Below are 27,133 nucleotides of genomic sequence, written 5' to 3'. Positions count from 1 at the left end.
GGGGACTGAGAGCTGCAGAGGGATGGAGTGCACTATGGCAAGAGGCATCTGCCGGGGGATAGAACTGCCCTGAGAAAGGCCAAGTTGAGGGCAGCTAAGACACTTAGGGGAGATCTCCTCGGTGATACAGCTATGCTGGGAGAACGGGCAGCTGGAAGGCAACAGGGGTCTCTGCGTAGGAAAACGTATCTGCTAGGAATTGGCAGTCCCTGCAGAAATGTGTGCAAACCGGACAGTGGAGCTCCCTGCATAGGAAGGTGACTCTCTGGGGCAAGGTTTGCAGGGAAGGTTACTGCGGGTAAGTTCGCACTGGTGGCTGCATGGCGTTAGCAATGTCAGTGGCCTGTCCAGGCAAGTTTTTAGCTGGGTTCTCAGTCTTCCCTTAAGTAGCAGCGCGGGTTAGTCTATGGCATTTGGGAGCTCGGTCCATGAGGGATGTTGCAGTTATAGAGACGGATTGAAAATGCTTTGAAGTTTAGTTTGGATTTGAAAGTTGTATTACCCGTCCTAGCAGTAACTTTTAATTGTATCTCTGGAAATTGGTAAAATTGTCAGTCTGGCTGGGGAGGCATTGATTAAAACCTGAGAAAAGAAACAACAGAGAATGTGAGAAGAGCTGAAGTGAGAGAGAATTACTTACCTCAGCTGCTCTGTGCTCTACTTACCTCCACTGTGCTATCTGAGACCTTCTCCCCCAACTCCTTCTTGCCTTTGAAATAAAACAGACCTATCAGTGAGGAAACCTACATCTCATGACATCAGAAGGAGCATAGCATGAGGCTGTGGCAGCTCAGGGGACCGGGGAGGGGCTATGGAGCCTCTAGGTTCAACTCCAGCCCAGACTGATGGCAACTGATTGTTGTTTCATGTGATAACCACTTGGTGGGGTAGATGAAATGAGCTGCTGATCCCAACTCAGTTTCTTGTGGACTGGTACCCAAATCATCACTGTGTCTGGCCTTAATTGGCAGTCGTGGCAGAGAAGCCAAGCCAGGAATGAACATGAAGCCTGTGCTACCTAGACGTGGCAGGTCGGTAGGAAGGTGTGAGAAGAGCTTATAGTGCAATTGCCCATTCCTGGGATAAACAGAGGACTTTGGTCTGACGCCTTTCCCCTCCAATGGGTTCTCTGTGGCTATTCTGCAGTTGGGGTGGCCCTCAGAGAGGCTTCTAAAGAATTTTCTTAGGTACCTGCTGAGTACTTATGCCCAAGTCACTTCCACTATTTGCTGAGGGCTCAGCCCTTACTCAGAGTGCTGAGCACTCGCGCCCACTGAAGTCAACGCGAGTACTTGTGTGAGTGTCTGAGTAACAGCTGCACAGTCGGCCCCCAAAGGAGAGTGACCTCTAACCTGTCGGAGATGCTTGCTTGGACTGTGGTTCCATCTGAGCCCCGTTGGTCTTTAACGTAAGAGTCTTTGCCCCCTGCTGCTTCTCCAGCTCCCCTGAGAGTCAGAAGGATAACAGTGAATGGGGAGAGACCGGGACAAGAGTGAAGGTGAGACAAAGAAACAGAAGAGAGAGTCACCCAGAAGAGCAGATGTACAAACAAGAAGGGAGAGACCAAGAGGCAAAGGAAGACAGGAGAGAAATAGGAATTAGAGATGTTGTGTATGCACATGCCCGTAAACCCCCCCGGAGGGACAGACTCTGACACCCACATTCACGGGGAGTAGCACCTTACTCCATGAGTGATACAGTTGACTCCAATGGGAATACTCATCCATTCAGAGATATTAAGGCCAGCAGGAACCCTCCTGATCTAGCCTGACCTGCAGAGCACAGGCCATAGAATTTCACCTAGCAAAACACAGACTGTGCAGTGACTGGCCCAAGGTCACCAGCAAGCTGTGAACAGAACCCAAGTCTCCTAACTCCCAGTCCAGTACCCTGTCTACGGGGTCATGCTGCCTCTCGTGGAGTAAAATAATGCAACATGATGGTTATCAGCACCTGTGGCTTATACCAGTTCATACATACAGAACCTTCCCAGGTACTCACAGATCATTTCTGTGTATGAACATACATAGGGACAATCACATGCATATTCCAACATACACCCACATGGAAGGGATCTTCAACCCCCCAACACACATGGACATACATACAGGATGACTGCATGGAGTCTGGATCACGCTGGAAGCCTTACATTCAATTCGTATCTGTTCTAGCTCCATCACCTCTGCTATTGACTCTTTTAGATCTTCCACAAATTTCTGCATTTCCTCTGAACCCAGAGCACAGAAGTGTAGTACCTGTTTCTTGTCTGAGCCCGAAACTGGAGTCACCAGGGTGATGCCATGGGGGTAATCTGAGAACAACACATGAACAGAGATTGACAGAATGAAAAACCCAGACCTCACAGCACCAGCCCTTGCTTGAGATGTGGCTGTATCACTCCCACTACAGCACAACATTCAAGACTTTCTAGCACGGATGAAAAGATGCAGTGCATCCTCGTACTGTAGCACAGTGCAGCATCTGGGAACCTGCACTGTTCGGATCACAGATCCTACGCTGTCCTATAGCATAGGCGCTGTGACTGTACAGGGGATTGTCTCATAGTGCAGCACAGGACCTGTCTCCTGCAGCCCCGAGACACAACTGCCGCATCTCCCTTGCAGTCACTGACAGTACTATGTAACTGGTATTTGCCACCACCACCATGTGATTGCATTTCCTCTGTAGATTACAGCATGGCAAAAAAGGACTCTGCCCAATATGGTGCAAGCACAAATACTACAGTACAGTGCATAGGCCAGCAACCTCCCGCACTGACATAGCACTGCAATAACCCCACTAAATACCAGCTCAGCATGCAGGAAACTCCAGCACTCAGAATAATAACTGTAACGCTTCTGATATGTTCCATGTGTTCTGGGAACCTTCAGGACTGAGACATGACAGTACAGAGCATTTGATTTGAATAGGAGCAAAGGACTTACATTCAGGCAACAAATCTTTCTCTCACCCAGTAGGGGACAGAACAAATCTGGCACCACTGAAGTCAATTGCAAAACTCCCATTGATTCCGGTGGGGCCAGGAATTCACTCTAGGTCTCTGTCCTAGCCAGCAGGGGGCATGGCAGGGAAGGAGACATGGGTTTACAAGGGTCATAGCCTGCTCTCTGTCCCAGCCAGCAAGGGGCACCACCTATACTGGGAGGTGATCCCGCTGTGCAGAGAGAGGAAGTGGGGCACAGGGAGACATCACTCCATTCATCCAACTTTAAACCAGACAGGCCTATTTTTCAGTGGTTTGTCTTCCGTCCAGTACTGAGACAAAACTGGATGTGGACAGTATTGGACAAGGGATGCCATTTTGAAGAGCACACTCTGCCTCTGCTGGCGTGAACTTGCATGCATGGCGTGTGCGAGGTATTGCTGGCCAGGCTGGAGTCACACCACTCCTGTCCAGTATTCTGGGGATGCGTGAGTGGCCACCCTAACCCGGATAGACTCATTTCTTTCCCACTCAATGTAGGGAATGTGATGGGGAGATGCAAAGGGAGCAGAAAGAGCATAGAGAGATGAGGGCCAGTGTTCTGAGAACGAAAGTGGATGCAGGGAGGAACCAGCCAGAGACTCCAGTCTCCAGCCAGTAGGAGAGCTGCAGAAGCAGCCAAAGCAGGGACCTCCAGCCATCCAGAGAATTTTCTATAGTTTTGATTAGACTTTTTCTGCTCTGTGCTGAGTGGCTGTTTGCTCCACCCTGCCCCTCCCTTCCTTTTTCTTTCCATTTAGCTGATTCCCCTCCTAACGAAACCCACCCAAATAAACAAACAATTGTGGCACTAACATGCCCTTTGCCACCATCCCATTGTTCACTCGGCCTGTGTGTTCTACCCCTTTCTCCTCCCTGTGTCCGTCTTGTCTATTGAGATTGTAAGTTCTTTGGGGCAGGGACCATCTGCTCTGTGTTTGCCCAGGCTAGCACGATGGGGCCCCATTCGTGGTTGGTCCCTAGGCACTATGGTAACTAACATTAATAACAACAACACTCCTAAATTCTAACCCCCGCTCTGACAGTGACACCCCTCTGTGACCTTCGGCCACTTAACCTCTCAGCCTCAACCACCCTATGTGTACAAGGGGGATGCAAGTCATAGTGCCCGTACCAATCTCGCAGGGGTGCTGTGAGGGAGAAATAGCGTCTGCAAAGAGTACTGAGGATGGGCTAAGTATTATTATAATCTCCCTTCTCCATGGCATACTCCACACAGGTGCCCATCAGTATCAATTAGCAACAGCAGCAGCTTGTGCAAATGCTGCCATCTCCTCCCACTCTGAACCCGGCACCATCAGTTACGCCGAGTGTTTCTGGCACTCCTCCTCCACGGAACCAGTCTAAATAATGACAAATAATGGCTCCATTCCCAGACCATCAAGGTCAAGCCGATGAGGTTTGGCCTCATGCCACGCTTTTGTGGGTGCCGTTCCAGCAGCTGTTTTGTCTCTTGGCGCCTGTGGGTGGTGGGAGGAGGCACAGCACCTGAACACCAGTGGTGTGGAAGGCAGAGCCGGACACGTGATACCTGTGGGGGGGACAAGCTCTGCAGCCGCACTTGCTAAGAGTGCACTCCGTCTGATACAGTCTCCATCTGGTGCTGGCTATGTGTGTGGTCCTGGCCATACTGCCAGTCCAGCCAGCTGCACCCCCGTCTGCTGCAGAGTGAGCCATACCCCTCTTATGCTCAGGGGGAGCAAGCAGACACATTCTAGCTGCCTCCTGTGCAGATGCAATGAGAGGGACAGTGGGTAGGAGCAACTTCTCCCCAACCCACTGCCCCCATACAGCAATAATTCAGCCCCCAGTTTGGGCAGCATGCTCAAATCCCTGCTGATGGAAACCTTTCCAACTGGAGGTTCCAGATGCAGGGACCTTCCCTCCAGCTCCACCTGCCTATCCCCTCCAAGGAGCCAGCCCACAGCAGACTTACATTCATTCTCAAAAAGATGGAACTGCATCCCCAACAGGCCAACTGACTTGCAAAATGTGTAGGTTGAGGAGCTTTTCTTCTTGGGGCAAAGCTTGAGGATCTGTCAAAGGAGAAACATCAGCAGCTAAGGGCACTGGGAAAGAATGAGGCACGAACAATGCAAACTACTTCGAGTGCACTCCAGAAAAGCTCTGCTAACGCAGCATCAGAGTGATGAATGGTAACCCATAGGCTCTTTGTTTAGTGATTTCCCTGTCATGCCACTCTGCATGCTGTACTTACAGCAGTCCTTCAGAATGTCTACATACACAAAGCTCCGGATCCCACTGTCCTTGCTCCTTAGATGGCCTCTCTTTGACACTCTCCCATTCGCAACTTTGCAAGCAGATCCTTGTGGGCCAGAGCATGCCACTGAAGGCATGGGCTAGCATTGAGGGTATTACAGAGCCATCCACAACATGCCTTCCAGAGAGCCAGGGGTACAGGGTAAGTGTGCATGCTGCACTGCCCCTTAGAAGATGTAGCACATTCTCCCCTGCTCATCTGGCCATTGTCTTGCATCTCCTCTCTGCCCCCTTTCAGTTGGCTAGTGCCCCGGGGGACACTAGCAGGGAGCAGTCCCTACCCTCAAGCTCCTGTATGGGGAGTATAATAGGGGGTGAGCATACACGGAGCCTTCCCCCCCTTATGTGTATATGCAAGGGACAGGCACAGCCCGAGCCGATACTGGAACAACCATCTTCCCAATCCACCTTTAAATCACTCCCGAAAACTCATTTCTTACCATTAAGCTTCACTTTTCTCCCACCCTGTCTGCTCCCAGTCTTGCTCCTGATTGTTCAGTGTTTGCCTGGTGTTTGCTTAAATTAGACTGCAAGCTCTGGGGTAGGGAATGTGTTTTTAAAGTGCCATGGACATCTGTGTCTCTATGTGAATAATGAATAATCTACACTGAATGCGGCAGTGGCTTGGCAGTGTCCATCATGAAGGATTTAGACAGCAGGGGAGCTCTGCCTGCCTCGGCACTGACAGATAAAGAACCGAGCTTCACTGAGAGGAATGGAGTTACTGTGGAAAGTACTGACCTTGCTTTGTTAGCGTGACACAGAATCACCATGGGACATGGCTTATTGAAGGGTTGGAGATTCCTGTAGGTGCTATTGCCCCATTTTACCCTGGGGGATGCCATGGCATCTTCTTACAGTGGGAGGCGGGATTCTGTGGCCTCTTCTTATGATGTGAGGTTGGGGGCTGCCATGGCCTAGTTTTGCCAGCAGCCTGTGTCCCTTCCTGCTCTACCATTTTGACAGTGTGTCCCAAAGAATTCAGAAGCTCCTTTGACATAAGAACGGCCATGCTGGGTCAGACCAATGGTCTATCTAGCCCAGTATCCTTTCTCCCAATAGTGGCCAGTGCCAGATACTTCAAGAGGGAATAAACAGAACAGGACAATTATTGAGTGATCCATCCCCTGCTGTCCAGTCCCAGCTTCTGGCGATCAGAGGTTTAGGGACACCCAGAGCATGGGGTTGCGTCCCTGACCATCGTGGCTAATTGCCCTTGATGGGCCTATCATCCATCAACTTATCTAGTTCTTTTTTGAACCCAGTTATACTTTTGACTTTCACAACATCTCCAGCTCCTCCTTTGGCGCCACTCTCCTGCTTAACATCCCAGAGCACGCTCACCACCAGCAGGTCATTGAAGAGGAACACTTCCCTCTGATGAGCAGCCTGCTTCTGCATTTTATTCACATCCGTCACCTCGTAAAGGCGGCTGCAGCAGACCAGCCGGCGATGTGGCACAGACAGAACCTGCAAGGCCCAAGAGAGAAGTTAAGTGGGAAATGTTCTCACCATTCTCCCAACCCAAATGATTCAGTGTCACCTCTAGCTACTCAAACCTTCATGCAGTGGCACCAGCTCTGCCCACCTGCATCCTTCTCCTCATCATCACTTTCCCCGCATGCCACAGCAAGAACTGGCCCACACCCTTCGACTCTGAGGAACCCGAAGGAGTGGTGGGGCAGGCAGTCACTGGAAGCCCTCTTGTTATTGAATCAGATCACCACACGTCTGGCTTACAGGGATCGTGGGTGGCTGCTTACCCTCTTCAGCATCCTGCCATCACCCCAGCTGCGGGTTTGTAACTTTCTGACCCTCTGGAGATTATTTCACACAGTTCAGGTCAATGGTGTGTTTTTGCGTTACTCATTAGTCCCGGCCAAGGAAACCATTGGTGTTCTCTTAACCCTGGCACTCTTCAGGGAGCTCCTGGGAGAGCTGGCTGAGATCACTTTCTATCAGACTTTTCCTATGTCCTCACAAAACCTGAAAGAGAGTCTGAAGCACTGCAGTGTCTCTCCAAGGTGTCAGCAGGCAGGGCCCGTGATAAGACTCTTGGCTAGAGGATGAGTGAACCAGCTAAGACAAATTCTGGCTAAGGGAGCTCCAAAACCATTAAGAAAGAATGAGATTGCAAGAAAGAGGGGAGTCCAAGAAAAGGGAGCAAATGTTAAAGGACAGAAGGGAGTGGAAGGAGAGAAAGAAGGGACTATGGGAAAGAGTTGAATGGAGAAGGAAGGATGCAACTGCAACAGAAGGCGGGGTAGAGGAGGAGACGAGAGGAGATTACAGGAGCTAGGGAAGTAGAGGTGAGAAGAATAGAGCAGAGGTTAAGAACTCACTGTTTTCATCCCTACAATGGATTTCTCCACCTTGGTGACATAGGTTACATGATCCTCATTGGATTTGAGCTCTTTCTGTTGGATCCTCTCATAGATCCCCACTACCAGCTCCCGGGGAATGTCAGCGCCGTCGTCCACCCCTGGAAAGCACAGAGAATGTAGAGCAGGTGAGGCAGAGAGCAAGGAAAGAGCCGACAGTCCTCAGCATGCACCGACTGCCTCCTTTACACAGTGTGTCTAGGCAGTGTGGGGGAGATTGGGAGGAAGCAATAATCTCTCGGTATAATATACTGCCTTCTCTGCTGATATAATGATATAATCAGGAGAATGCAAAGGATTTCATTATTCCACCTCTTTGCATGCTGGCTTCTTTCCACGTGTTCCCTGCCGTTTTATAGTCACACTTTCATATTTATAGATCTTGGGCCACTCAGCAATAAAACCTGCATTGATTTCATATAACCATCGACTTTAGAGATGGAAGAGACCTATTAGGAGATCCAGCCCATTCCCCTGCCAATGCAGGATCGTGGCTCAATTGTACCTTTACTAGTTGCTTGGTCTGGTCTAGTTGTAAGTGTCCCCAGTAGCGGGACTTCAACCACTTCCCTTCAAGATTAAGAGATGATGTGTATGTGGATCATAGTTAGATGACAACTAAAGTGAGACCCAAGATAAGAGAAGGCAGGTGTGGCTAGCAAGGAGGAGAGGGCTGTGGATAGACAGTTAGAGGGAATAGCATGCAAGTAAGAAAGGGGAGATTTAGGCTATCAGGAAAGCTTGTCCCAATATTTGAAGTACCAAGATGGGAAAGGAGGTGTTCTGGGAGATCGAAGAGGATGTAACTAGGATGAAATCAAGCAAAGGAATATTTCAATATCAGAGAAAACTTCTGAACTGTGATATCTATTAAACTATGTAAATATCTCTCAAGAAAAGTGGTGGAAACCCCACCCTTTGAGTCTTTTAAAAGTGGGCTGGACATATTGCTAGAGAATATACTGTAGAGGACAATTCTGCACTGATCCACTGGGTGATGGACTAGCTAGGACCTAACAGGTCTTTTCCAACTCAAGATTCACAGAGAGCAGCAGCCCCGGTTACAGAGGCCTGAGTTTGTCTTTGGCTTCAGCCCTAGCACACAGAATCTGGAGCAGCAGGAGTTCTGCCTACTTGGGGCAGCATCCTCACCTCTCAGGTTCCGGATGAAGTCCTCCAGCATCATCTTCCTGTCGGGTTTGATGTTGGGGCTGTACATGTCCGTGTTGAGGAGGATGATCGCGAAGGCCAGGATGAAAATGGTGTCCGGATTATGGAACTGCTGGACCACGTCCGGGTTACACATACAGTACCGCTGGCTGTAGTGGGAGGGATGCCCAGACATACTATGGAGACCCCAGAGTGGAAAGCAAAGGCCAGTCTACCCCAGATGTGCACTTGGCAGGGCCCAGACTTCTCCTCCCTCAACTGGACCTCAGTACGAAGGAGCAAATCACTCCTTTACAACCACACTTGCCTTCATCTCACACAAACTGGGAGTATCTGGCTGTTCTCCCAAGGCACAACTTAAGCACCAAGGGCAAATTGTGCCATCTAAGCATCAGCTCTACTGCCCCACAGGGAGCTCAGGATGCAACTGTGTCCCAGAGGGACTCCACAGGCTGGTATACCCTGCTTCCCTAAGCGTGGCTGGTGCGGGGGTGGGGGTGAAGACCTGGGCCCACCTACTACTTCCCTGTTTCGGGGCACAGTACCCATAGGTATGTGCTGAAAGAGCAGCCCCAGTGCCATTATGGCTGCTCCTGGTGTGTGGGTCACACATGCAGGGGTGGGGAGGTTCCTTGTGTGCTCTCCCCGCTGCACAGCCCATCTCACTCTGGCCCCAGGATGCTGTGCAGTCCTAGAAACCTGTAACTGCCTCAGTCCTCCAAGAGATTTCCCACTCTGCACCATGAATACCACTGAGTTCCTGTGAGACAGACATCTGTGTGCCTGCAGGACAGATGGGATTTACCCGTTAGCCTGCCTCAGGAATTACCCTTCCTTCAAAGGGAGGTTTAGCTCTGTCACTCCCTCTCCTTTGTCCTACAGCTGCAGAAGTGTTAACCACCCACTTCACCTTGAATGGTCTCTTGCATCACGGGTTAACTCCTTATGCTAAACAATCTGTTCCACCTTGTATTTAGCTGTGTGTGACACGCTGCATACCTTTCCCAAGACCCGAAGAAGTGCTCTGTGTAGCTCAACAGCTTGTCTCTCTCACCAACAGAAGCTGGTCCAATAGAAGATATTACCTCACCCACCTTGTCTCGCTAGTATCCTGGGACCAGCACGGCTACAACAACACTGCAAACAACACTCTCGCTCCAGTCACTCTTTTACTCTGCCTGTTTCCTGCCACCCACATGTCCCAGCTCTTATTTTCCTCAGTGTAAACAGTCGGTGTCTCACAGCCAGCAGGGCTGTGCGGGCACACTGCAGCGACGGCTCTCCTACCTGAAGGCCTCAATTAGCCGTTCCACCTTCTGAGCCTCTCCCTGCACACGGATGTGGGCCTGGAATTTCCGCAAAGCTTCATCCAGCTCCATGCCCGAGAAGTCCATCTCGTCCACCACACAGCTAAGGGGAGAGGAACACAAACTCCTTGAGCACCAAGCCCACGATAACACTCTCTCTGAAGGGACATAGGGTGGGCTCATGAAGCAACCTACCAAGGCAGACAGTGACGCCAGCAGAGTTTCCTACGAATTCTGCAGCATGTGAGTAATTCCTATGAACAGCCATGTATTTATTTCTTCATCTATTTCCTGTCATCTGTCCATTGCTCACTCACTGACCCATGCAGTGACCCAATACATTCACTCACTGCCACTCCTCCTCCTACTCACCCCCTATAATCCATCCACAACCTGTCCACTCATCCATCCCTCTCTTATACACCAGCAATTCAGCCCGTTGTCTCTGCATGCACATCTATCACCAGTCATTCATATATCCATCCCCCTTAACATCCGTACTTCCTCACACCTCCTCACTCAGGCCCTGAGCGGGAGAAGTTTTCCTCTGGATAATCATTAGCAGGTTCATGGTAGCAGCCACTTCTGCAGATGTAACATTTAAAAATAAAAAGCTCTTCCAGTGCATTGTTTCCCTGCACTGAGCCCAGTGCTTATTTGTAATGAAAGAGGTGCTGGGGCTCAAGCAATTTTTTTACTTTCATAACTCACGCGGCAAGCCCAGAGGTGCTGGGGTTATCAACTGCCAAGCCCAGAGGTGCCAGGGCTATCAACTGCCAAGCCCAGAGATGCCGGGGCTCAGCCCTTGCACAAATTAAGCACTGACCGAGCGCCAATGATAACTCTTATTGCCAGAGTCTAGGACACTGTGGAAAGAAACACCCCTCTATGCCTAGTTCCTTTCTACTTTGGCTCCAAATTGGTGAAAGCTGAGCTCCCCTTCAGGCAAGTGAGACCAACTTCACCTCCCCCTCCCCCTGCCCCTTGCAACTCTGCTATGTTGGGGTTAAAGTCTGCACATCATAATTTGTACGTCTCCTGCTCCCTACTGGCTATTCCTTCACACCCCTTCTCCACACGCTTTGCAAAAGGCTGCTTTACACACTTCAGTCTTGCGTCTGATGAAGTGGGCATTCACCCACGAAAGCTTATGCTCCAATACTTCTGTTAGTCTTAAAGGTGCCACAGGACTCTCTGTTGCTTTTTACAGATTCAGACTAACACGGCTACCCCTCTGTTACTTCAGCATGTGACACTTCCTCTCCTTTCTTGCACTCACTTCTTGTTTTGAAGGTTTTCTTCACAGCTGTAACAGCTGCAGACTTGCTTTTTTCTCCATAAAATCAAAGCTAAGACCCTGGAGGGCAGCTGAGAGGCCTGTCTGTGCCACCCCCGTATAGTCCTTTGTCCCCCACCCAGAGGAGCATGCCCCACACTTTGGGAAATGTGGAGCTAGTAGAAATGGCAAAGGGGTGACAAAATCTGGTTTAGCCAGTTCCGCTGGACTTGACACTTCATTTGTCTGGCAGATTTCCTTAGGTTCCAGCAGCATTTTAAAGGTTCTCTACGGTCTTTATAAGGTACAAACTGTAGCATTTAGGTGCTTGTTCACTGACACTCAACTCTATAGTACTTCTCATGGGACTCCAGCAAGGAGAGTCATTTCTTTCCAAAAGAGGCAGGGATTGTGGAAGCTGAGCTTGGACTGCCTTGGCCAGTGGGTCAGTAGCCACCAGCTCTGCAAGAGTGACAGAATCTCCTCAACCTCCAGGGCCTTGGTGCAAAGGCAGCTCAGCCTCCAACTCGATGAAACTGCCCCTCCCCAGAGCTGGCTGCACTAACAGAAGTAAGACGGGGGTGAGGTTTTATGAGAGTGGGTTCCTGCATCCATGTCAAGGATCACACAGCTCTTCCATGTGCTATAACTTAAGAAGGCCTGCTCATTTTTCCATACAAGCACCACTGTGCCTCAGAGATGGTTTGGTATTTTGATTCAAGGCGCCCCCAACAACCTGGGACGTAAGAGAGCTCAAAACGCAGGCACCTGGCATCCCCTGGGGGTCAGAGTCCGGATGCCGAGCATTCCCTGGGGATGGGCTCCAGTGGGATCATTTTTCACTGTTATTACATTCCTAGCTGCTTCTCCTTGGGCCTCATGCCCACAGGTAGTATGCCCAGAGGCACGTCGCCCACTGATCCTAGCGAAACGTATGTAGCGGCATCATGCCAGTGATGATTGTGCCGTGAGGCATTTAGCAGAGGACTAATCGTGGCAATGGAGACTCATGGTGAACGAGTTCTGAGAAGGCAAGAAGCAGCTGTACCGTGTGGGGCTCGCATCAGCTCAGCCAAGCACAATGACCTATTTTCAAGCTTTTCCACTCAGGTGACAATGCAGCGGGAGCCGGGCTGCAACTAAAAGCGTCTGTAATGAACTCACAGCCCAGGCTCAGGGAGGGAGCTGAGGAGAGGCAGCCAGGTGGAAACTCTTAAAACCACAAGACTCAAAGATATTAATAAATAACATTCCTCTCCCCCCAAAAAGAAATAGAACTTCAGGGCAAACTGGAAGAGAAGAGCTCAACTCACATGAGGCCGGCTGCACTGCGCATGCCAGCGGCTCCACGCGGGAACATGGCAGTGCACGCACGGCTCTCCTTGCACAAGGGAGGCTGTGCCATGCACGCTAGTGCTCCCAGGGCTCAAATGGCTGCAGTGTGCATGCCAACTCACTTGGTAGGGAGACACTACCTCATACACACCAGCCCTCCTGGTATGAGAAGTGCATGGCACAGCCTGCCAGCTTTTCTACCTCACAGCCCATTTCCCACATGAGAAGCTGCACTGTGTATAAGTCCTTTTTGCACAGAACAGACTCCCCAGTGCAGACCGCTCTCCTCACACAAGAGGGGCTGCAAATACATGCCTGGCTCTGCTTACTTGAGGGGTGCTCTGCCAGGCCTATAGACCTTGTGACATGAGAGTGTCTGTGCCGCGTACAAGGTTCTTGCACAATCTTCCTATCCTGGGCGCCCTAGCAGGAGCAGAAGCTGGGCTGTGCACAAGTACCTGTCACATGCGATCTGCATTGTGTACATGTCTCCTCCCCCTCCCAAAAGTGTACTGCACACCTGGCTCTCCTTGCACTAGGGAGGCAGTGGCATGCACAGCTCCCTCCTGCATAACTCAGGTTTTACCAGGGATATTGCACACAGTTGGCAGCACTAGGCAAACGTCTCTCCCCATCCCCCCATTATCAATCTGTTGATGAACTAAATCCATGTTCTCACCTCTGGTGCAGAAGCTTTTGCACAGCCCCTGCTCAAATCCTCTTGTAATGCAAATCTCCTGGGGCCCCTCAACAGGGGACGCTAACTCCTTGGTGAGTGCGGTTGTTTTGGGGGTAGCCAGGAAGCCTCCTGTGCCAATCCAAGGACAGTTTAATGGGTGAAATAGCAAACTGGCTTCCTTCACTGAGAGCTGCCTCCTCGTGCTTCTGGCTGTGAATTTCCATCTCCCAAGAGGAGCTCCTCTCTGCCTCGCTGCCCATTAGAGAAAGGGAAGGCAACATGTGTCTGACAGTGAGGAGAGCAGCACGCCCGCAAGGAGAATGCGTCAGAACAAACCTAGCGCTCGCATTCTAACGGTGACCTGCCCCTATTCACCGCAACGTCTCCTACGTTCCTCCTTTGGAGACAAATGAATCAGGACAGCCACTCTGACCTTCCCAGGATCCTGTGACCCAGAGCGTGAGCAATCCAGCCCCAGCGGCACTGCCAGCTTCATTCATGGCACAGGTCAGAAGAACTGACTCATGAATGAACCAGGAACGTATGAAATTCCTGAGACAAAAACAGGGGGGATGGAAGAAAGAGGGCATGAAAGAATGAATGAAGCCAAGCAAAAAGACAGCATGAAAGGATGAATGTCAGCAAAGGCAAAGAGTGCGAGCATGAAAGAATGAATAAAGGAATGAGAACAAAAGCAAGCAAGCATCAAACTAAGAAAGCACAGAAGAAAGAATGGCTGGAGAAAGAGATGAAGGCAAGCATGAGAACATTGCTCAATACTGTGAATGCTGACATTTTTTACTGGGTCCCTTCCCACACAGCTATGTGATCTGTCTGATAGAGTGTGTGGAATATGTGATATGCAGACATCTTAAAAACCACTTTGAAATCAGATCAGTGGTCTAGTGGCCACAAAGGCTGGGGCTGTAGCTTTAGACCACGGGGAGGTAACCTATGGCACGCGTGCCGAAGGCGGCATGCGAGCTGATTTTCAGTGGCACTCACACTGCCCAGGTCCTGGCCACCGGTCCAGGGGGCTCTGCGTTTTAATTTAATTTTAAATGAAGCTTGTTAAACATTTTAAAACCCTTATTTATTTACATACAACAATAGTTTAGTTATATATTACAGACTTATAGAAAGAGACCTTGTAACAACGTTAAAATGTATTACTGGCACACGAAACCTTAAATTAGAGTGAATAAATGAAGACTCGGCACACCACTTCTGAAAGGTTGCCGACCCCTGCTTTAGACCATCATACTCTGGGCCGGCTCTGTGCAGTCCATGAGGGTGGCAGAGAATGGGTCACATCTGGCTGTCTACTAAGTCTGCTTGGCTGACTGCAGGAACAGTGGGAATAGGATCTAGTGGGAGATGTACTGGCGCTCTTCAGTCAGAGGGTGGGTTCTTGGACTGGAAGGTCTTATTGGGTGAACAGGGAATGAAGGAATCGGATGGGATTTTCAAAAGTGCACAAGATGCTGGTAAACTCCCCTGTATAGGCAAGCCCTTAGGAGCGCAGTCCTATTGACTTTCAAAGGAACTTGTGCTCTTCTGTCATTAGGCACTTTTGAAAATACAACCCATAATGTGTTCAAATACCACAGAGTGCCTAGCTACCATGCTGATGATTGTAGATTTCATTGGGTGAGATGAAATTAGATGAGAGAGAGAGAGGGAGGGGTAGGGGAAGGGAGAGTATTATTCAAGGGTTGTAGGGGCTTGGAAGTCCTGATTTGCGGGTAGTGGGGAATAATTTACCAAACTAGCCAAATCTTGTGCTAGTTAAAGATCTTTACATCCCTGGATATTTAACACGCATTGTGATCTACACAGAACATTCCTCTTGTTTGCATCCACATACACTCACTAAGCATGAATTTAAAAGGTCACATTTTTAAAGGACGGTGCAAAAATATTTGTGCAATTATTACCTCTGTTAAATGACAAAAGAAACAGATGGCAGGTCACTTGCCCATCTGACTGAGCGGAGGTCTTTAATAGCCCAAACTGTCCTTGGAAGCCAACAGGAGTCTCCTGAGTAAAGATACCAATGCTGAGCCAGTAGTTTGTGACCTGGGCCATTCAGCTCAGCAGTTGAGTGCATGAGGGAGGCTGGAGACTTTCACAGCTGTTTTAAAGGCTGTCCTATTATTTATTAATTTGGTTTGGTTAATTTAACCTGTCTGTGATAGGAAGAATGCTTACAGCTCACATTTCCAACACGAGTGTTTTGTTGCTTTTCATATTAAACTACAGCTAAATTAACACAGTAAATCTCATAAATAATTGAAATGACTTTGCAACAACAGAGGGCAGGATTCTCAGACTCACGTGTGTAATTTGTACCCCCGTGCTCTCAGTCGTGCTCACTGCATGGGTCTATCGCCCACCCAGATATGCTCTGTCAGGGGGACCCAGTGCTGCCACCCAAGCACTTGCGCTAATGTGGCTACTTGTGCAGCTGAGAGAAGGAGGGAGGGCACTAGTGCTGCTGGCAGCACTGTACATCACAGAAAGAGCATATCTGGGCAGGCTGTAGACATGAATCAATCAATGCACATAGGCTGATACAATAACATATGAGGACACTACTCTGCTGATGGGACCGGAGACACTGGTGCTCTGGTGTTGTGTTAATACACGAAGTGTGGATAGGGCATGGGACTAAGACATTGGAGATGGGGTCTGCCATAGATTCAGTGGGCCAATTCTTCGCTAATTCATGCCAATGTAACTATTAACTTGAAAGGAAATGCTTCCGATTTACACTGGTGAAAGGGCAATCAGGCCAACTGAGTGATCTTGGACAAGTGTGACGGGTTCCACTTGCCCCGAACTGGCCAAGAAGAGGCTAAACACACTCTGGGCAGAGGAAGCCCCGCCCCCTCACCCCTGCTGGACATACTCCAACTGGAGCACTAGTATAAAAGGGAGCAACTCAGCTCAGTCAGGGCTGACCACTGAGGCGGGAGGATGCACTTTGCAGGCTCCAGCCTGGGAGTTGCTGAAGCCCCAGACTGTGGAAGCCAGAGGTGCCGAGACCCAAACGGATACCTAGGTACCTAAGGATTCCTCAAAGAGGTTAGAACCGCACAGGCCGAGAAACCCAGAGACCCCGGAGACGCCGGGACCATGGTATCAGGGACAGGGTAGGAAGTAGCCCAGGGGGACTAGTTGTTGGAGGGGACATCAGCGTATTGCGGTTGGATCCCCGCTGACTCAGTGGTGAGAACATTTGCCACTGTCAGGGCACTGGGCTGGGACCCGGTAGAGCAGGAAGGGCTCAGGTTACCCTACCCCAGCCACCACTCACCCTTGGGTGGCGGCCCACTCCCCTGACCAGCCACTAGGCCACACAGCCCTGTGGAGGAGGGCAGCCATTGGGCCAGATCACCCTGAGGGAGAGGGAAGCCTCAGTGACTCTGGCCACTAGGTCACATGGCCCTGTGAAGAAGGGCAATCGTAGAGACTTTGGCCATTAGGCCTTACTGCCCTGAGGATAAGGGTAGCTGGGTGGACTTAACTGTGGGGCCACAATGCCCTTACTCCACCCCCAAAGGGGAACAGGATGCATTTGCCCCGTGATAGCAAGTCACAGAACTTCTCTGTCCATCTGTAAAATGGACCCAATGATTCTCCTTCACCTTTGTTAAATGCTTTGAGACCTATGGCTGAAAAGTTCTTTGGAGGTGCCATGCGTGATGAGGATGGTGCTCAGGTACATTAACACACCAGGACACACATGCACTCATAGCTCTACTGACATGCGCAGTAATAATGACATGGCATCTACATCGTATTTACACGGGGATGCATGGCACAGGCTCTGTTGTAGGAACCTTTCTCACTGAATCCTAGCACATCATTTGTTTACCCGCAAGACAGATAAGAACATTGTCAGTGGGGGCTGATGCACAATCTAGGGCTAGCAGGAATTATCCACCTACTCCTATCGCAACAACCCCTCTCTCTGCACTGAAGAAGGGCTTGGATTTAAAGAGGCTCTGTCTGGAGATGCAGCCCACACATTGCCTGATGGGGAAAAAGGCAACTACTTTTAATTGTGGCGCTCGGCATGAAATGATTTGAGAGACCATGTGTCTCAATTACGGCTGGATCAATACACACGCAGCATATGAGACAGAAAGGCAGGATACATGGCCAGGCACCTGTGGCAATAAAATAACCCTGATATATAGCATGGCAGTGATGGGCCTTGAAATTTGGACCCAAGTTTGGCTCCTGATTTGACATCTCTTCCTTCCCCACAGTTTTTGGGGGGAAGGGGGGGAGGGATTTGGGTTTCCAGTTCGGCTCTGTTCATCACAGGTCCTAATTGTGGAATTTGAGTGTCAACATTCAGGAGAATGGGGGAGGGGGCACATTCCAGGTTCAGGCCCGTCTCTGATTTATAACAAGATATTTAGTACAAACCTTCCATCCCTATGGAAAGAAAGATCTAACAGAGAGCTATGATACGTGCTGACGGATATATGGCTAAGGGCCCATGCTGAGCATCTCTGAAGAGTTAGCGCTGAGTAATCTTGTCTCCCACTGACTTCAGGGACGACCTCACAGGATCAGGCCCTGAGAGAGCAGAAAGGCAGAAGTTGCTTTTGTACTCCTGGAGGTGGCTGTTGCTGAGGAGCAGGGCTGAGCAGATACACTGGCTCAAACCCTTCCTGCTCTCACTGCCTTGATTTTCAGGAGAGTTTGGTGTGATAGTGCACTCTATATGATTTTATGAAAATATGCTAATGAGTTTAAATATAATGTAACTGGAATATGCTTCATGCAAAAGGTCTCTTGTAAGGTATCACTACAAAGCTTATAATCTACTGAGTGTGGTCATCCTATTTGTATAAATGTACCACTTTTGTATCTGAAACTAGAAATATCAAATATAACTCTGAGGGCCTATTGTAATTATGCAAAGTATGGGCCATTAATGGTGGTTTGAAATCTTGATGACTCCCATTAACCAGGACCATTGTCTGCAGATGGCTCTGTTTTACTTGTAAGTTTCCCTGTATACATGTGTGCTGATGTGTGCTGGCAAGTGGGTAATGAAGTCTTACAGTGATATGTGAACTGGAATCCAACTTTAACCTGGTGCTTTTCCATTGAGAAGGAGCGGGTGGGAACCCAGAGAGGGACAAAGGGTTCCCACCTTATGCAAAAGATATATAAATGGGTGGAACAGAACAAATGGGGCAGCCATCATGAGGAATCCCCTAGCTACCACCTGAGCTGGAACAAGGGCTGTACCAGGGGAAAGGACTGTGCCCAGACTAGGAAGGCATCCAGTCTGTGAAAGAGACTTTTTAAAACGTCTCTCAGGGTGAGATTTTATCTGTACTCAGTTGTATTACTGTATTAGGCTTAGATTTGCGTGTTTTATTTTATTTCACTTGGTAATTCACTTTGTTCTGTCTGTTACTACTTGGAACCACTTGGATCCTACTTTCTGTATTTAATAAAACTACTTTTTACTTATTAATTAACCCAGAGTATGTATTAATACCTGGGGGGGGAGCAAACAGCTGTGCATATCTCTCTATCAGTGTTATAGAGGGTGAACAATTTATGAGTTTACCCCATATAGGCTTTATACAGGGTAAAACGGATTTATTTGGGGTTTGAACCCCATTGGGAGTTGGACATCTGAGTGTTAAAGACAGGAACACTTCTGTAAGTTGCTTTCAGTTAAGCCTACAGCTTTTAGGGGACGTGGTTCAGTCCCTGGGTCTGGGTTTGCGGCAGGCTAGCGGGTCTGGCTCAAACCAGGCAGTGCATTGAAGTCCTAAGCTGCCAGGGCAGGAAAGCAGGGGCAGAAGTAGTCTTGGCACATCAGGTGGCTGTTCCCAAGGGGGTTCTGTGATCCAACCCGTCACATTTTGCTCTGACTCTGTCCCTGGCAGTGTTGTTTGTCATGGTCCAAGAGCGGTGCTGAGCCAGCACGCAAGCAGTGGGTGTTCCACTTCTTCTACTGGTGGAGAGTCCCCTACAGAGGGCCCTCCCCTACATGAGTGACCTGAAGGGGACTAGATCCTTCAGGGCTGGGCAGTAAAGGAAGCCCAGGGAGGGAGACAGCCTGAGACCCACAGAGAAGCCAGTCTTGGAGGAAAACCTGCCCTCTCAGACAGGGGCCAGAAGACCAGGTAAGACTCCTCCTGTCCCCATTCACCATCCCAAAGTCAGGAGGCAGCAGGTGAGTGATGGTCCTGCAGACCATGGTGGGGAGGAGGCCAGGACTGGCTGGAGGCAGGTGCTGGGAAGCACGTATGGGCCTCAAAAAGCCACTAGCAGTCTCCAGCCTGAAGTGCGGGGCTGATGGAAGGGGCTCTGACTTGCAGGACCAGGAGAGAACCAGGGTCAGCAAAGCCTAGTGGAATGACCCGCCAAGGGTAGCAACTGAACAGGAGCAGAAGGGAGCCTGAGATAGGCCGAGCAGGCTGGGGAACCCAACAGAAATGGCGCTGGAGGCAGCTGTGTGGCGAGAGAACCTCAGCTCATGGAAGCGGATGAAATGGCACTGTTGGCCAGCCCTCGGGGATTGCAAAGGTAATAACAATCCGTTACTTGAGTGTCTTCTAGCCAAAGCTCTCCGAGCACTTCACATACCCCCACAGCTTTGGCCCCCATATTTATTATCCCCATTTTACAGATGGACGCAGGTCAGTGACAGAGCTGGGAATGGAACCAACTCTCCTGACTCCCCAACCTGTCCCATAGCCACAAGGCAGTGCCTCTCCTCCCCTTGTTGCCCCGATCACCTTCCACAGTGTGCCACGGGATCTTTAACACCCGAGGAAGCTGTGGGGCCTGGGCTCCCTCTTGCTCACCCCAGTTTTACACGCCTATAAATCCAGTGACACTGGTGGCTCTGGCTGCTGATTCACACCAGTGTGATCTCTCAGTCAGGCCGGGGGCTGTTACGTTGATCCTAGCTGGCTGAAGGAGCTCTGGGGAAAGAGATGCTGAAAGGCCAGAACAGCGGCTGCAGCAGCACCAAAGAAAGCAGAGCCGCAGCAGCCCCTCACGATGCAGAAAAGTGTGTGTAGGGGGACAGGACAAGGAGAAGGTGGAGCACGCTCACCGGGAGGGGTGCAGCTGGGGGGGGGTGTGGGGAAGGGGAGGGGCAGGCATGCTCACTCAGAGTGTGGGGGGGCAGTGCAGGGGGCACATTCCCTCAGAGTGGGGGGGCAGGGGCACTCTCAGAAGGGGCAGGGGAGACGGAGTGGGGAGCACACGCACTTGCAAAGGGAGTTAGGAAGGGGGCAGGGCACACTCACTCAGAAGGGGAGGGCAGTTTGGGGGAGAGGGGAGGGGTCTCCGCACTTACTCCAGGACGTCCCTGTTGAACTGTTTCTTGCTGTTGCCCAGGAACTCCCCGATCATCTGGCGGCTGAGGCCCTTGCGCTGGAGCAGGAAATGTGCCACCCCAATGGGCGTGTCCGGGATGAAGCCCCGAGAGATCAGGAACTGGATCCCTTTGTCTGGATTTCTGGAAGAGAAGGACAGGGACGGTGAGCCGGACACTCCCTTCGGGGCACCATTGCCTCTGGAAGGAGTCCCCTTGGGGAGCCCTCTCCCACATTCCTCCCATTAATGTGCATGCTAGTGACTGGCCTAGGGGATCCATCCAGCCTGCAGGGGGGAAGCCTCACCTGGCCCCTGCCATGTCACAGGTTAAGGGGGTAAAAATGGTTCTGATTACAAGGACAGAAGCATCCATGGTCCCTGTCCAGCTGGTGTGTCACTCCGTGGGGCAGCCTTGACCACTCAGACAGGGGCCTCTACAGGGACTGCGAGTGCACTGAGAACCTAGTGATGAGGACACAGCCTAAGGAGGCCATAACCTTCCCCGCAGCCCCCACCCCGGAGCAGCTCTGTGTGTTGTGTCAGTATGTTTGTCCCTCTCTGTCTGCTTATGGAGCTCTCTGAGAGTTGCATGTGTGTGAGTCTGCAAGTGCGTGTGGTTCTGCAAGTGTCTGCGCCTGAGTGTGTGTTGTTTGTGTGCACCTCTGCATGTGTCTTCGTGTGCATGAGCATCTCTGAGATCATGTGTGTTTCTGTGCACAAATACACACGATGCGTGTGTCACCCATGTGTGTTTATGTGTGTGCCTCTGGGTGTAGGTATTTCTATGTGGCCCTGTGTGTGCGTGTGAGCATGTATGTGTGAGTGTGCATGTCTGTGTATGGCACACAGGGGCGTACTGAAGGTTTGCATGAATCTCTTTTGTCCCTATTCCCCTGCCCCTCCGGCAGGCTGTCACTTGTGATGCGCTCTAGCAGACAGCACTCTGGCTGTCAGTCAGATGCACAGGGGAATCGGCGAACGCTGAGATGATTTCCAAATTCCTCATGGTTCTCCAATCCAGGGTGGTTGGTGCTTCCTCGTGAGGGAGGCAGGAATGTCCCATTTCTGTCGTTAGCCCTGGCACTGGGGAATTTTGCAAAGGCTTAATGAATGAATTTGCACAAGCAGCTTCTTGGGGGAAACAGCACAGTACACAGTAGCACATGAGTGCTTGATTCCTCCGTGACTTCCACTGCTCAGATCTACTGGGTGATTAGGGACTATGCAAACAACTCATCCGTACCCAGGATGGAACAGCATGCCAGAAAGTGCATCGTCCCCTGTAGGAGAGCCCCATGGGGCAGACAAGAGTGCATGTACCAGAAATATACCCAATACCATGGAATTACATGAACAGAATGAACTGAAAATTGATGAAGTGATAATCCTAGTGGAAAAAGTGAACTCAGCCCATTCAGTATGCACATGGGAGTTCGGTCAAATACCCCAGTGAAAAACCCAGGCTCACGTAGCCCATTAAGCGCTACTTAACACATCATGTACATCGGGCAAAATGCACTTGCCGTGCTACCCCACGAGGCTCGTGTGTCACCTCTGAAGAGTCAGTGTAAAGAACACTACCAAACACAAGCATCACAAGGGGTTGTGTGTGTGTTGAATTCACATTCAGCAGTGAAAGGGTTTGGAAAGTGCACCTGCAAATGTACCTCTGGGGCATCTCAGCAGATGCCCAAATGTCAGGGGCTGATCTCAGCTACAGGTGCGAATCCAGAGTAATTCCACTGAAGCCAGTGGGTTTACTCTGGATTTACCCCAGTGTACCTAAGAGCTGAATGTGGCCTGCGAATGGAACTGCCCTACCATGGGCATGGATGTACGGGTTGGGGAAGGGGCGGGGAAGGATGGTGCAGGAAAAGTAACAAACAGGAAGATGTAAAATAAAGCAGCCCCCACCCCCCATCTCCCTTTAATTTACATTTCACCATTCCCACACTCCCTTGGCTGCAACTAGAAGATAACATGATGTACACACTCGAAACTCCCATTGACTAAAAAGGAGCTTTCCCTCTGCTTTTGCCAGGGGCAGAATTTGTTCTCCATAAAATACCAATAGGTGTGATGCATTCTCAAGTAGCAGAGTGACTGAATGCCACACAACTGAATACTGTGCTCTGTGCCAGTTACCTTCATTTATTTTATCCACGTTATGTATCTTACATCTCCACTTACATCACTTCTGAATTTGGCCCATGGCGTTCTCCTCTGTCCCTGAGACGCTAAGCCTGGCCAGTATGTGCTGCGGGATTCTTACAGTCCTGCTGGCTTTCCCTCCACCTACACAGCTAGCTGCCCACGCACAAACACAGTTATTAGAGCAACACTGCATCATAAGGAACTCTCCAGTCCAGGAATTCCACCCCCTCGCTGTGGAGTGTGGACTGGGTAAAGTGCCACAGCATAAATGCAATCACTATGTTCCCAGGAGCCAGGTCCAATCCAGAGTATCACTTGCTGAAAACTCAGATGGGGACTAAATAGCACAGTGAGATTGCTAATAGACAGTGGAGCCTTTCACTTTTCAGTCAGGCCAGTGGTGACTGTTTGATGGCCCTATATAAAATGGGTTTTCTGGGCTCAGTCTAGTTTCTAGTGGGCAGTATTCACATCACTATAAGTACCAATCGAGTAGCCTCTTTGCTGGAAGTCTCAGTAGGGAGGCTAAGGACTGCATGGGCTATATGGACTGAACTGCCTTCTCAGCCCCAGAGACAGTCCCCTTTGGGGCTCACTGGTGTGTCTCTGCAGAAGAAGCTTGTCCTACTGCTGCCCTTTCTGCCCAAGTGCATAAACAGAAGACTTCACTCTCCCGGACTGACAAGCTGGCACCTTCCCTCTTCCCAACTAAATGTCTTTCTGAAAAAACTGACTCTGACACGTGACAGGCACGAGACTGGTCACAACCGGGTGGAAGACATGGCCAGGAGAATGTGGTTCTGAGCAGTGCGTATTTGACATGACTCCAGTCACACAGAGACCTAAGAGATATGGTGAGCCTGGGTCAGCGAGTGGAAGAAGACCAAAGCAATCAACAAGCTGCTGATTCATCATGTGTGTATCTGCCAAAGTGACTGCAGGAGTCGCAGGGAAAAAACATTCACACCCCTGCTTTACCATCAGCTCAGTGCTCATGTCAGCTACATACACAATTCAAGCCAGACGAAGACAGATTTGTGCAGGCACAGTTGCCAGGCATGTCTGTGAATATATAAACATTTTAACTCGCAAAAAGCTGAGCACTGAGTCCATCTTCAATAAAACACCCATTCAGACCCAAACAAGCCTGAGGCCTGTCTCTGTAAAACAACTGGGCAGACCTGAGCCTGTCTCCTACGTAACCAGACCTGTGTGCCACAAACCCCCTCCGGTGTCCATCCTCTCTGTGCTCCAGTCTCCACACGACTGCCAGCCAGACCTGAGGACACCCCAAGCCTCTTTCTGATAGAACATGTTCAGACGTGTTCATGTTCCATTCCCGTCTCAGGTAAAATGTCCACCCACATCTCTGTGTGCCCCTAAATCTGTCTCAGGGTAAAACGTCCATCCAGAGCCAGGCCCAAACCTATCTGGTAAACACCCAAAAGATGTGGGTGTGCAAAATTTCCCCCTAGTATGCAGCCTGGGCTCTCCTCAGAAATCATTCTGCTAACGTCACCATCCAGGGACTGGAATGAATACCAAAGTGAAGAGTGATATGATCAGATTGTGAAAGGGCAAAGAACTATATTTCCCAGGGTTCATTGCAGTCAAGAGAGTCTCACCTACAGGCAATGAGCAAACCCAAAGTTCCTTATAGAGCCTCAGTCGCCTTCCGCAAATCCAAGGTACGTGACCTTCCACATTACCTCTTCTGACTCAAATCTCTAGGCTGCTCTGGCTTTGCTTTCACACCGACAGCTTTTTTCACAGGGCATCGTTCTGAGCTGTGCGATAGATTGTGATGACTAAATTGGATCTGTCAGGTGAAAAATTCTCCCCAAAATACTGAAGGAAAACAGCAGCTGGAGCACCCCCCGAGCTAGTTAAGCTCTCAGCACTCTAAACACAAGGCCTGGGCTCAGTTCTCATTCAGAAAAGCCCCACAGTGAGTAACCAGGGCTTGGGGACAACCCCAACCCAAGAGTGCCCTGTTGTCACTAATGAGAGGGGGCCTGTGTCCCATCCCCAGCTGGACAATCCCCTCATCTGGACAATGGTCGGGGTGCAATCTTCAGCACTCTGGACAGTAACCATGGGGTTTTAGGTTCACTCCCCAGCTATGGTGGAGTATCAGGACAGCGACCAGAGAACCTAAGTTCACTACTCATAGGGCAAAGCCCCTGCACTGTAGACTGGGGACCTGAGTTCAGTCCCCAGGAGGTTTCACCCTGGAACATAAATGAGTTACAACTAGGGATGAATCTAGCCCAATACCTTTTATAGCTTCTTATTGTCATCAATGGAGAAAGCCGTGTGAGATTAAAGGATTTAGTCCCATTGGCCACTTACATGTTAAAGAGGTTCAGCCCAATGCGGTAGAGCCGCTTCCTCATGGTGTCTGTGGAAAGCGTGGGAGATTTGCAGCTGGCTGGATTCTCACAGTGGTACCGTGGGAGGCTCAGAATCATGGCCTGCAGCGCTTCCTTAGAAGATACCTCAGATGCCGACTTGGCTGACGTGGAGGTGCTGCTGCTGCTCAGCTGCTCTGAGTTGTCTGCATTTTCAGACTCAGAGCCCTTGCCCTGCCCAGTCTCATTGTTTGAGTCAAACTGGAGTTTCTGCACCACCATTTGTCCTTGCTCCATCACCCCTCCCCCCAAACCGTTGGTGTTAACGTTCACCTCAGTGAAGGTGTGACTGTTCTGGAGGACCCTGGAGTCCGGCAGCCCTTCCAGGGCAGCCTGGGCCTTTTTGTCTTCCTTTTCCCCATCCCCTGGGCTTTCTTCAATTCTGGCAGCTTGAGAGAGCCCAGCCTGGGCACTGCTGCCAAGACAGTTCGCCATGGACACCGAGGTAGAAGATGAGACTGAGATATTCTTGTTGTCAATCTGGACCGTGACATCCCGGAAGGCCATCATGAGGGTGCTGCTGCTCTTGGGCAAAGTATCTGGCAGCAGTCCCTCCTCCTTCTCTTGCTCCCTCAGTTCAGCTTCCAAGTCCTGGTTCGGCTGCATTGAGCTGGCACTGAAGGTTTCTCTGATCTGGTATGAGCTGCCATCTTGAAGGGAACACATGGTCTTCAGGCTCCATGTACTGAGGGCATCATCAATAGACTTGGCCAGGGACTGAACCTGTTCCGTGAAAGAGTCCTCCAATTCAGTCAGGGCCCCGCTGATGGTGACTGGCAAAGATGGGGACCTCACCAAGGGGATGCCCACAAAGTTGTACCCTTCCATCAGGGCTTTATCAGCAGAGAAGCTTTCAGAGTTCTGGACCCGGACTTTTCTTAATGAGATTCGGCGGGGCATGCGGCTCTCCAGCAGGGAGTTCCGGATCTTCTCAAAGTTTTTGCTGAGTTGGTACTGGCGGAAGGCAGTCTGGATGGTGCAGGCTGCCCTGCGAGAGACCAGGTGCCCTCCGTATTTGTGCTCTAGCATTTCGATCTGAAACACACACACAAACAAGATTTTTAATTGACTTTTGAAGGCTGTCCATGACCCCAATTTATACACTGATTAGTTAGCAATGACACTCAGTGGGACCTCCAATACTCCATTAGCCTTTTTCCACACTGCGGTGCCCTGGGGATGTCTGCTGGGATTGCAACAGAAGGGGGTCCCTCACAGCAGTGCCCTGGCCATGCCTGCTGACAGTGTGGGCTTCCTCAAAGCTGTGCCTTGGGAATGCCAGCTGGGGTATCTGCAGTGTGAGCTTCCTCACCGCTGTGCCCTGGCAAAACACCAGCAGTGTGAGCTTCCTCGTGGCCGGGGCCTGGCAAAGCCAGCTGAGACACTGGCACTGTGAAATGTGTACAACAGGACACCAGCCTGTGAAATTCTTTGGAGTAGAGTCTTGTCAATGCAAGTACAGCACTCCCGCAGTGTGACCCTCCCAAAGCTCCCTCCCAAAGCTCCATTAACACTTCTACATCCCTCAGCTACCTCAGCAAAGTGCCTCTAGAGAAAGGGGAAATCACTGAGAAGAAGAAAAAAACTAAGGAATTTTAACTGTCAAACAAGGGCTCAGATTAAAAACTATGGACCCAATCCTGTGAACGAGTGTCCTCAACTTCCACGGAAGTCAGTGGGCGTTGAGGTTGCTCAGCATGTGACAAGAAGTGCTCGGCATCTCTCTGGGTCACACCCCTATCTAAACTCCACTCTTTGGCCCAGT

General features: G+C 50.4%; 1 protein-coding gene across 1 annotated transcript; it reads right to left on the bottom strand.

The window, feature by feature from the left end:
• Nucleotides 1-507: 507 nt before the first annotated feature.
• On the bottom strand, nucleotides 508-26,397 carry IQSEC3 (IQ motif and Sec7 domain ArfGEF 3). The gene is made up of 12 exons (XM_065418077.1): nucleotides 25,642-26,397; nucleotides 25,310-25,569; nucleotides 20,784-20,945; nucleotides 10,123-10,245; nucleotides 8,818-8,984; nucleotides 7,627-7,766; nucleotides 6,629-6,754; nucleotides 4,941-5,040; nucleotides 2,150-2,311; nucleotides 1,353-1,445; nucleotides 666-709; nucleotides 508-582 (listed from the first exon to the last, which is right to left on the bottom strand). Exons 1-12 carry the CDS (start codon nucleotides 26,395-26,397, stop codon nucleotides 508-510), a joined length of 2,208 nt encoding a protein of 735 aa, XP_065274149.1.
• Between the last annotated feature and the right edge of the window lie 736 nt (nucleotides 26,398-27,133).

The sequence above is a fragment of the Emys orbicularis genome, chromosome 1 (genome assembly GCF_028017835.1).
Source record: "Emys orbicularis isolate rEmyOrb1 chromosome 1, rEmyOrb1.hap1, whole genome shotgun sequence".
NCBI lineage: Eukaryota > Metazoa > Chordata > Testudines > Emydidae > Emys > Emys orbicularis.
Note: the sequence above shows the minus strand (reverse complement) of the source record. Positions and strands in the feature narration are given on the sequence as shown.

Excerpts from the sequence above, each read along its gene's own strand:
- IQSEC3 (XM_065418077.1), bottom strand. The coding sequence starts at position 26,397 with ATGCTAGAGCACAAATACGGAGGGCACCTGGTCTCTCGCAGGGCAGCC. Across the intron at positions 20,946-25,309 it reads GGGCTGAACCTCTTTAACAT|AAATCCAGACAAAGGGATCC; the intron begins GTAAGTGGCCAA and ends CTTCTCTTCCAG. Across the intron at positions 7,767-8,817 it reads CTTCATCCGGAACCTGAGAG|GGGTGGACGACGGCGCTGAC; the intron begins GTGAGGATGCTG and ends TGTGCTTTCCAG.